Source organism: Cyprinodon variegatus, unplaced genomic scaffold (genome assembly GCF_000732505.1).
Source record: "Cyprinodon variegatus isolate N-32 unplaced genomic scaffold, C_variegatus-1.0 Scaffold188, whole genome shotgun sequence".
Classification (NCBI taxonomy): Eukaryota; Metazoa; Chordata; class Actinopteri; order Cyprinodontiformes; family Cyprinodontidae; genus Cyprinodon; species Cyprinodon variegatus.
Window position 1 is genome coordinate 98,564 of NW_015150641.1, and position 12,228 is coordinate 110,791.

The following is a 12,228-nucleotide window of genomic DNA, read 5'->3' on the forward strand; positions in this document are numbered from 1 at the left end:
CTGCCCTGTTTCCAATAAGCCTTCATCAGATTCACCTGCTTACCTGACTATATAACCAGCTCTCAGACCAGTCACTAGTGCCAGATTATTACAAGCCATCAGACAGGTGTTTTCCAGCATTCCTGTCCGCTTATCTGCCTGATTCTTACCCGATTCTGCCGCCTGATTCTCTGAGCCTTCCTAAACCCTATCAGACCTGCCATAGTCTGGTTTTGGATCTCTAACCTGTTTTAGAGACTCTCGGATTCTCCCCTGGATTGTCTCTGAATCTTGTATCCCCTGGCACTGACTCTGACCTTGCTCTCAGATTCCATACTCTATTGTAAAAAAAATGTTAGAACTGTAAATTTACAGTCATTTTTACCATTTTACAAGGTTGCACTTTTAAAAAGATGAAATTGTCCAGTGAGCTGTTTCCAAACGAATTTTCTTTTTGTTTTACAGTTGTGTAAACAAAATGACAAATAAAATCTGTCTAAAGTCTAAAGTTTTGTCCTCTTGCTCATTGTGCCTGTCTTTGCTCTCACTGATCTGCATTCCCCTGGACCAACGATTAACTGTCAAAGAAGGATTCCTCCAAATCAGCCCTGACAGATATAGGAATCCTCTGAGGTCCACCAGTGATGTCCCACTCCAAACCGGCATCTTCAGAAAGCTGGTCCCTCTGTCCCATTTCCCTCTGTTTTTGCCTGGTCATAAAATGTCCAATCTCCTTCCAGAAGTTCAAGTTGCTTACTCTGATGAATCCCTCCCAACCAGTGGCAGTTTCATATTCCAATAAACGGTTTAAAGGTCTCTCCTTGTTTTGGTTGAATTTCAGGTCTTTGGTTTTCTTACAGATTTCAGAATATGTCAAAAGTTTAATTGGGAGTCGTGGTTAGTAGTTAAAGTCATTGTCTTGAATGTATGGGACCCAGATTAGATTCCTGGTTTTATAAGGTAAAGCATCCAGTGATTTAAATTTTTCCAAAACTTCTCATATGCTGTCCATTGCTTTTCATTGTTGAAACCCTTATTCCGGGAAGTCAGTCCCTCTTCTTAGTATTAATATATATTTTTTTACCTTTTGAACTAAATATCAATTTTGAGTTAGGCTAAAAAGACAAGATGTTCCATAATCTTCATCTAAATGCTATGGTATTTTTCCTTCAGATTCACAGTATGTTTTATGATCAGGAAATAATTGTAAGACACAAAACACACACACCTGGGAAGTTAAAAATTGAAGAAAAAATTGGAAAGCAACTAATCACTGACCATTACCCAAAACAAAACACAATGTTTTTCTAAAAACTTTTCAACTCTTTTCAAGCTTCACAAGGTTCTGTTTTTTTTTTTACCCCCCCTTAAAATCTTAATATGATTAGAATTTGCCTGAGCAATATTTGAAACGTTTAATGCTTCTTAATGTCTGCAGGTTTTATAACACTTGAGGGGGGATGAGGGGGGGATGGCATCCCTCTTCTTAAAAAAATCTTAAAATAATCCTCCTTCTTAAATGACCATCCCCCATCCCATCCCCTGTGACATTTTATCACTGAATGTGTAAATTTCTATTACATATTAACAGTAATGGGAATAATATTGCCATTTTAACATTTGGCAGGCTGTGCGCTTCCAAGTAGCTGTATTGTTCTGAACAGCATCACGGCCATGCGGCAAAGCCAATGTCAATTTTAAGGCTTCCATGTATAAGAAATATGAAAACATTAAGAATATGTTTAAAATTTCCCTTTTCGTTCATATTTCAATCTGTTTTCTCATCAATGGGCATGAGTTTAGGGCGGGAGGTAATTATCTGCACAACAGATTATTAAGATTATTATCTTGAAAGAACTGCCAAATGTGATGTCAATGTCTGACATCTGACTGCAAGGTCCCTCCTGTGATTTGCAGGATGCCTGTTGTCTGATAAATGGACCTGTTAGAATAGTTTTAACTCATTAATTGCCAGCATGTAGCTTAGATTACTTTAAATTAGCCATTGGAAGCAATACTGGTTTTCTGATAGACAGTCTATTTTATAAAATAAAAGTTAGTAAAATATTAGATTTTATATATGCTTATTTCATTTACATGCTAATTCTTATGTATTTGAATTTGTAAGCAGTTTTTTTCAGAATTTAGCTGCTTCAATATAATCGATTGAATTTGAATAAAATATACTTGAAAGGATTCAGATATTCATTTGTAATGTTTTGGGAGGTTTTACAAATCTTAATAGGTTCATTGTCAAAGATTTTCCAAAGTAAAATCAAAGAAGTGGCCTACCATGACTAAGAAGCTGATCCCAGTGGGAAATTTGTCCTCTGCATTAGTCCCTAACTATGTAGGGGCAGTGATAGCCATGCCAGTCCAGGGACTGACTGCAGTTCTACTGTAAGGTGCCGGCATACCTGACATGTAACAACCACACCATGCATATTACTTTAGGTTAATAGAATATATTAATTAGGTTATGAATGCTTCAAAAAAAAAAATACACCATCCCCCTTTTTTATTATTTTTTTTACAACTGGACTACTGCTTATAAGCAAAAAATAATTCTTGGATTTTAACAAAGATGTTAATCTGTTGTGATGCTGCTGGAAGGTAAACCTTCAGTTTTAAGGCTTTTGCAGAAAAATAAGTTTCCTTCTGATACTGCCCTGTTTTAGCTCCAGCCATCGTCCTATCAAATCTGCTCGGCTTCCTTGTCTATAATAAGAAGTTAATCTTAACAGTATAAAGCTGCCACTGTAATTCATCGTAGGGATAATAGTTTGCTAATGGCGATATACAGTTAATTTTCACTGAAATACATAGAAAAAATTTCTGATTTCAGTGTGACAAGAAGCCTCTTTTAAAATGTAACAGGCTTTCTTTTAACATGTGCTTTCTTTCACTCTTCTATAAAGGTGAAATATGAGCAGAACATGCAAAGCTAACAGATTCTCTGACCTTAAACGTGGATCTCTCTTGTGGCTGATCTCCTCACTGGAAAATTCTCTCTAAACTACAGTGATGATTGGATTGCAACATGTGTAATATGAGTAATATGAAAAAGGCAAAAGGTTTGACTGTCTTTTAAGGTTCAGCATTAGCCAAAGAATGATGAGGCAATTCCACAAACGAGGGAGTTCCAGGTTTCTGAATAAGAGTTGGTTATGTAGAAAATAGATGCTTGTTGAATTCCATTTTTTAGAGACACAAGCTGTTAAATAAAAATATTTCAGTGTGAAGGTCTCCAATAAATGACGAAAAGAGAAGTTCTGTAATAGTATTATAGTAAAAATAGTTTGATGCATTTCCACCCATCCTTTCCAAAGCCAAACTCTGACTTTCTCAGTAGTTCCCCATTGACCATTCTGTTTGTATACTGAAGCCACATTCTTTTTTTCAATTCACTGCTCCCTTTGATCTATCATGTCCCATATCCTCTTCCACTCAGTCCAAATATATTTAAGCCTCCACTGCCTGACACTCTCACTCCACATCTTTTTTGTCCTTTTTCATCTTTTGCTGTGTTTGGTCTTTACAGGACCTTGACTTTAGGAGGCTGAAGTATGCTTTGTTGTCCGTTGGTGATTTTGTGTATGCATTTCAGTTCGCATTGTACTTGTGTGTAAGGTAATCAGGGATCAGTTAGAAGTTAAGGGAGCATGGGGAATCAGCTAAATTGGTTCTTTGTGACCAGTAACACAGCTCTTCCGATTGGCTGCCTGTTAGACCCTGAGTGAGATGGATGACCAATGCCACGCTAATTACCTATAAAAATTTGAGTTTGCTGGGATTTATAGAAGACTTTTTTTATTGAATGCATATCTTGTACTGACTTCTCTCTCTCTACTGTAAATCTTCCCTGGTTGTCACTTCATTGCTCCACAGGATACTAAAAACTCCCCTATCATCCCTGCAATCTGCTGTCTGACCAAACAACTTTCTTTTCCTCAATCTTTTGTACCCATCGACTCTTGCTCTCCTGTCATCATAGAGTCAGATCTGCAATCTGTCTCTCTGATCCCAAAGACCCTGACAGATCTTGACATATGATCCAACACATCTCCTCCATTCGTCTCCCGTACTGATCCCCCTTTTTGTAGAATCCTTCCTGAGCCTCTCTTTCTTGGCAGACTATTTCATCATTTAGTGCTTTGTTATCTTGTCCTACTCAGTCTAGGCTTGTGTCTTTTTGGTAAGTGCGTCAGGGTGATTTTGTAAATGATTCTGTTACTTTTGTAAGTAACTTTGTGGAAATGTGTGAACTGCCAACTTCAGCAAGCCTTGTGTGGTTATGTCTGCTTGGCCACGGGAATCTAAGCGTTTAAAAAGGCTCACACTCATGTAAATATGTGCAGCCTCTCAGTGGGTGGACAAAGAGCCAGATGGGATTTTCACAAAGCTCCCTATTTAGCATGAGTCAAACATGTGTCTTGAAGAGTGTAACACATCACTGAGTGCCAGGACAAGGACAATATAGCCTAATGCATGTCTGGCTCTTTGCCCAGCAGCTCATATATGTCTCTATGTCTCTAAGTTTTGCAAAACAACTCTCCCTTGATCATCACCTTATTGTTTCAGTTTTGATCCACAGACGTGATGACTAGATTTGATTGAATGTTCTAAGTTTAAGGTCCAGTCATTCACTTAGTGAAGATGTTTCCTAAAGGTGACTGTGTGCATTCTAAGATTTTGTGACTTACAGTGCAGACAAGACAAGGAAAGATTTCACGAAGGACAAAGAGGTTGCATCAGATTCCTGGTAAGAAATAACTCCTACTTGGTTTCTTTGAAATAGAGAGATGAAAACGCACTGCATCATTGTCTTGTCTAACTGAGGAGTGAAATCGTAGACCAGAGGACAAAGCCTTTAGGTGCTACTGCCATAACAAATACAAGCACATGTCTGTTGTAATTAAAGCAATAGTAGTAAAGAGAAAAAACCCACTATGGCTGGTTCTTCATGTTGTGAAATTAAAAACAAATGTTGGTACAAAGACTGGGCTCACTGGATCAGATTTAACTGTGTTTGTTGTTTTTCACTAAGCAATAGATTCAGGTTCAACCGTGTTTCTTTTTCCAAATCAGTAAATCCCATATTAGGCAACACCAGGTCATGCTTTTTAATGTACATTCTGTAACAAAGTATCGGGTGTATCTTAATATCAATGGGATGCTTACATTTAAGTCAATGACAACCAAAATGTAAGATAAACTAGTAAAAGAAATTAGTGTTCAACAACATATTGAGAATTATTTAAGGTTTGCATGCATTCAGGCTCCGACTGACCATAAGAAAGAGAGATTTTTAACAGACATAAGGAAAAATTGCGCTGTTTTATTCTCTCAGGATTTTGTGCTCTGCTTTTAATGAAACAAGGAATTTGAATGTGTTGGCAGCCTAATGAAAAATCAGAAGTAAGTTGGAAATCCTAAACTATACAATATCACATGAAAAAATACAGTTTCTGTTATGCTGGCTGTGCTATCATTTTCATAAGTTTAAATTTAGTTATTGTTCCATCAAAAGTCAACGGCTCAAAGTAATTAGGCAGCTGGAGAGATTAATCTTTAGCTAATGCAGAGGATTGCATTCAGCTGCTGCTCTAATGTTAAGTAATGGGAATGGGTTCTAAATGTAGACTAACAAGTTCGAATGATTTCCATCTTGTTACACACTTGATTTATGTTGATATTTTGATACTTGGACATGGTTGGATTTTTTGTGAAGGTTATCATGCTGTGAGAATCTCATTACTCATTTCATGGGATGATAATTACCGTTCAATGGTTTAATGGAAACCATCAAAATCAGCAAAGGACAATTTCATTTCTGCAATTGTGATTCTCTTTACTAAGCCTACAAATATAAAACCTACTGCATGATGATTACTAGATGTTTTGAGGTAGATTAATTTTAAAGATCCTTACTTGCACACAGTAAAACCTCAGGTTTAACTTTGCAGAGCACCTGTTTAGCGAGGATTACTTTAACGCATACCTTTCTGACCTATATACAGTATTTTGCTTTGGCTGCAACTGAGATTTTAAGAAAAATACAGAAAGTGTATTCCTAATCTAACTTTGATACAAAGTTTGACCCCATAGGCATCACTTGTAGTCATTTTTAAAAGTCTGTCCCAAATTTTACAATATTTTTTACCTCTGCGATTACAGTGAACCATGAACGTGCTTGTAAAACATAGGTGCTGTCTGCCCGTACCTTCCTGCTCTTCCTGTTTGGCTGCCATGCACTCTTACAAAACTGCGGATGTGCACACCAACTTGAAAAAAGACAATATATATTATTTAGTTCAAATCAGAAATGACTTGAAATGACTAAAAAAAACATTCATTCACCCAGGAGATTAGGTATTTTGAAGAACATGTGTGTGTGTTTTCTCCATTAATTTACTTCTTTGTGTCAGTGTCAGAGCAAAAGGTCAGCCACAGCACTCTGTAATGAGAAGGGAAAAATAATAACAGGGTAGTCTTTCTTATTCGCCGACCAAGGCAAAGCAAATTAGCGCACGGAGAAGGAGCTTTGCTTCCTGTAACAAGCTCAGCCCCGCTTCAGAAAAGGCAGGCTTCTTAAATTGTGTCTTTGTTATTCCACCTAGTCCCTGGTCTCATCTAAACATTCAACCACAAGCTGTGTGGCAGACAGCAAAATGAGCCATGCACAGCAAACCCTCCCATAGCCCCCATCTGGTTATCCAAACAGCAGCCAAGGCACGGATGGCACAGAAGGTGCGCCGATGAGACAGTCGCTCATTATCTAAAAAGATCGAGTAAACAGAAAGGTCTCAGTATTTGGTCTCAATCCAGCAACCAAAACGCAGTTAAAACTATTAAAAATCAATAATATTTAATTCTGTTATTCCATCACCTGAACGATTGCAATAACATTATTATCATTTAAATGTTTTGTATTCTTTCCATCATTATATGGAATATAAAATCTATTATTATGTATGTTGTTAAAACTCTATTTAAAATATACTGCAACACTGTTGATATATTTATTATTAACAGCTATATTTGTGTATGAAGAAACAGTACCACAACCTCCTTTCTCCTCTCTGTCATCATTATCTCTCATCACCCTCTGACTGGGAGTTTGCACAGCGATGCATAACGTGCTCTATCAGCTTTGTTAAGTACATAAGAAGGATTCCCCAGGTTCTACCTTACATCAAGACACTGAGCCATGCTGTACTTAAACTGTTTCCTCATTAAGGCCTGTGTGTGCGCAGCCAGTTTAATGGAGAATAATCTAATCATCCTGAGAGGACTGCACACACACACACGCACACACCTGCACCCTAAAAAAAAACACATTTTTATAACTACAGATGTATGATCCAAGATTGTGGTATTTTGCAAATGTACAGACAAAACTCAGAGGGCTGGACTGCACTTGCATTTGTTGAATAATGCATAAAGAAGTTGTCGCCACTAGGAAGTGATGAGCCATAGTTCTCATGGTATAAAGGAGCTGTAATTATCCAAGCTTTGTGTAATCAGACGGAAACAACTCCGCACTCGTCTCTTATTAAGCCTTTTACATTTGTTATAGCTAAGAGGACTCTCTTTTATAAATTATAGAAACTGAGTAGATACTTTGTGTGTATCTTACAGCCTATGAATTACAAATTTTCTCAAAAGCAGTCATAAAATGAGGTGAAAGACGTCCACTGGGCTATCTGCTTTCAATCATTTAAACATTTAAAAGGAAAGAGGAAAAGGAACAATGAAATAAAGTTTTGATGAAGCAGCATTTGAAACAAAATCTTACAGGGGCTGCTTTTGAATTGTCTTACTGCAATAATCAACCACTAAGTATTCCTCACATGCCACACAGCACTCCAATTAGTTTTATATCTGCTGTGAAAACTCATTACTTTTAGGGCTTTTGTAAATCCCTGGTGGGAAAAAAAGATATCCGTAAAATAGATTAATATTTCAGACGCATCTATCATTAAAAATGGTCTCTGTTCTATGTAGAATGGACTCACTTAGACCACACAAGCACTGTTACATCAGAGCTTGTACAGCTGTTACATAATCAATTCCCCCTCTGATGGGTCTAGCACCCCAGAATCAAATAAGATCAGGCAGCAATATGAGCTAAAACTATTATGTTGGTAGTCTTGAGATTTGTTCTGCATGGTTGCAACACTTGTACAGATCATTCTGTCATCTCTTGTGACATCTTACAGCTAGGTTTATCAATTAGTTCCTAACTTGAACTATTTATAAAATGTACTCCTTCTAGCTCCAAATGGGACCTAAAGTTTACTTAATTGGAAAATATGTTTTAAAACCGTTAAAGTGATTAACATGAACTCATCTCAAACTAATGAGAATTGTGAGCCTATGTGAAGCTCTTAAAATAAAATTTATTGCAGTTTTTAGATATAATTTGCCCTCATTTATCAGCAGTCCCTCATTGTATGCGTATAGTTAATTAACCTGCCCAATATCCAACTTAACATTAAGGGAAATAGCGAAAGACTATAGATCATGACAAAGATTTAAAAAAGGCAAAAATACGAGGAAAATAAGACAATGTAAAAAAAACAAAATCCAGAAATATGATTTTTTTAACTATTCATTTGTATGCTACAGCTGCAAATAAGTATTTGAACACCTGAGAAAATCAATGTTAATATTTGATGCAGTATCGTTTGTTTGCAATTACAGAAGTGAAACATAGTTTCCTGTAGTTTTTCATCAGGTTTTCACACACTGCACACTCCTCCACACATATTTCTCTAGATCAGTTTTGTTTCTGGACTGTTGTCGTGAGAGGCTGATTGCCGCTAGTAACCCCCTGTACACTACACAACTCAAGACGCACTATCAGGCTGAAAGTCGGCCTGGTCGAAAGATTCTCGCACGACTGGAAAATCGCCCCAAAAATCGCACAGTGTACGCCTGGCTTTATCCAGAAGTAAAGCAATCGCACTTTTCTCTCACTCCCAACTTGGTGGGTGCCTGCAAATTTGACTTGTCTTCCCTGGAAATGTCTTTCCAAATTACTCTTTTTATTAGTTGACAACTTCTACTGACAAAGCAAACATGTAGGCAATCCCTCCGCATTGGTAATGAAAGAAAATTATTCAATCTATTCTTCTTTGAATCCTCTGTTCTCATCAGCTCTTCCTTTTCCCTTTGGGATCCATGGCATGAGACACACCTGCCGCATTGATTTCAACATCCACTTGCCTGGCACCACGCTGCGCCAAACCTGTGTTGCAGGCTATGACGCATATCTTCATTGAGAGAAATGTTTACATTTGTTGTTTTAACAAAAAAATCCATCTTTTTATATTTTCATACCTTTTTGAAAAAACTCCAGGAAGCCGCAAGGGGGGCATCAAAGAGCCACATGCGTCTCTGGAGCACCGGTAATCGACTTCTGACCTATGCTTTTATTATGAAATGCTGACAGCGAGACATTGACAGGAAATGTTATGGGGTTGCCAAGGGTAACGGCAGGGAGGTTGATGATCTGCTACTATGAAACAATCATTCCAGCCGTTATATGAGGTAAACATGCCCACTGTTATATTCAATGCCAGCAGAGGAATGCCATATTATGTTATGCGATAACTTTTTATTTGGTAACGAGCGTAGCGCTAATGTCTGCTGGGATGGCAACATCATCGGCAAAAATTAAAAAATTATTCTGTCCTAAAACCTACATTAACAGAAACGACTATTTGACCTGCACAAATAAAGTAGCACAGAAAAACTAGATATTTTGTGTTCAATTCAGACCTCTGGATGACCTATAAAATCATCTTTAATATCTCTGAAACAAAAGTAGCACATATTTTTTTTTGTGTTTGTTTTACAAGTTATATCTAATAATTTTAACTACATAAACCTGCCTTGATGAAGCACTAACCATCCAGTCTATCTGATTTTTTCTGTGAGTAGGGTGTCAGCTTCACACAGCTGAAGCTTCTCCAATTTGGTAACGTGGTCCGGGGTGTGAACACTGCATCTGAAATGCAGAGTGGTGAACTCCCCATGGGGCTGGTGGAAATCCCAGGTGACACCACGGTCGGCCTGGATGCACCTTTACAGACAAAATTTGTTATGAATCCTAAATGTTTGGATTATTTTTTAGGCTGGCTGGCTGTTTACATCTCCCCACTCTGTTCTGCTCTGCTAATTAGGGTAAGCAGATGCACCTTATCACTCTCCCAATCACCTTCATTCATCCCAGCTGTTTCTCAACCTATTTATACCTGTCTGTCTCATTTATTCCTAGGGTTCTTTCCTGCACGCTACACTGAAATTAGGCCAATGTGCTTTGATTATGTTTGTTTTAGTATATCAAGCCTTTGACTGAAATCTGGCACCTTCTAATAGGGTTCAAACAAACCGCAGCCAGTAGCTAACATTATAAAATATACACAGAAATTTGGTAAATGCATTGAATGTAATGTAATGGCCACAGGAACAGTGTATTTAAACACATTTGAACACATAAGTGAGAACCATGTCTGTTTGAGGACATCAAGTAAGTGCTATGATAATGTGGACCACTCGCCCACCCTGCCAGCTCTATACACTCTCATCTAAAAAGACTTAACCCAAGTTTGCTTGCAGGCAGGTGAACAGGTAATCTAAGATAATGTAAAGGTCGGATTAAGTGTCCAAGCTCAGTTTTTTTAACCACACTCACTATCTGTTTCTTATTACAAAACTTTGACATAAAAAGTGGTTAGCTTTAAGATTTATATATTAAGTTAGAGGATTTTCCCACAAATTCATAAAAAACATTAACCCAACCAAAAACTGTCTGATATTTTCAACTCAATTAATTTCAGTTTATTTATATAACACCTATTCACAAAACACATCATCTCAAGGCACTGTACAGAGACAATTCAACCAGATCATACAGTCAGATTGGTTCAAAATATTCTAAGGAACATGGAGTCATTGGCTTGACAGAAATCCCTAATATACAAAACAAAATATATATCTTATACCTTCACAATATAAGATGCATAAAATAGTTACTGGAACCATTTGATTGACAAGGTATAAACCAAACTCTGTGGAAAACGTGAAAAAGTCTTGCTACCAGTATGAGTGTCTCACCAATCATAACTGGAACACCTTTAAAACCAGCAAACAAATGTTTTGTAACTCAGTATTTTGTAAATGAAAGAAACGAAGCAATATTTTGAAAGCCACTCTCCTCATTGTGTATCCTTTGAGTTCAATAGTTCTAAGAAATTCTTCACAAAAACAAACACTAATGAAAAAAAATCTAACATAACGTAAAACTGGGATATATATACACATATATACATAAATATGTGTATATATGCAAATATATATATATTTGCAGCCAGATTTTTGTCTTTTCATCATTAATACCACTTCTGAGCATCTTTTTCATGCATCAAATATGCAAAGTTTCTGCTCTGTTTAAGCATAATGTTTCTACCTGGATGCCCTCCGTGCCAGGCTGTTGCAGTAATTTGACGGTGCGTGTGTGCTGTGTCTTCTGGCCCCGGCCATCATGCCAGGTCAGGTTGCTGCCTCCGGCCCGACGCGGCAGCTGGTAGCTCAGCTCCTCAGCAGACACCGTGTGCTCCAGGGAGGCACGGCAAAAACTGAAGCTGGACGCCGCTGATCAGGACAGAAGGAAAGGAAAATTGAAGAATACAAGCTTACCAACACACTGTTTGTTCACAGTTAATCTTTACAACAACATCTGAAACCACACATTCCTATTTTTTCATAAAGATGTTAAAGACAATTAAAGGAGATAACAGATTAGATAACCTTTACATCTTAATGTTTAAGATCTTGCCATCCTTCCTTTTCTCTGTCCCTTGAACACACAGTTCTTTCAGGAAAGTTGGATGGATGGACAGAAGTGTTGGCTGTGACATGGGTTCAAATTATTTGTCAGTTTGGGGTCAGGGTGCAGGTCTGTGAAAGCCATGGGGCATTCTCTGCTTTTTAGAGAAAGCTGAACAGGCAGCTAACCTTTGCTTTATTTCATCTGTAGCTGAGTATTTATCTGACAAAAATAAAATAAAATTTAGTTTATTGGCCTGTTTTTTTTTTGTGTGTTTTTTTTCTGTAAAAGAAGGGTAACTTTAATACAATTTAATATGAATATGAAGAGGAGAAACCTTAGCTAAAGTGTTTGGAAAATCTATTGGAAGTTTTCAGAACCATGGTTTTATCCAAAGCTCACTTTTCAAGAGC

At 37.4% G+C, this 12,228-nt stretch overlaps 1 protein-coding gene across 2 annotated transcripts in view; it reads right to left on the reverse strand.

The window, feature by feature from the left end:
* samd10 (sterile alpha motif domain containing 10) overlaps positions 1-12,228 on the reverse strand; it is a 77,189-nt gene that overhangs the window by 24,564 nt on the left and 40,397 nt on the right. For both annotated transcript variants that reach the window (XM_015379249.1, XM_015379248.1), the window contains one exon: positions 11,456-11,640. In XM_015379249.1, the coding sequence (XP_015234735.1) occupies positions 11,456-11,640 (185 nt within the window). The remainder of the gene's footprint in view (positions 1-11,455; positions 11,641-12,228) is intronic.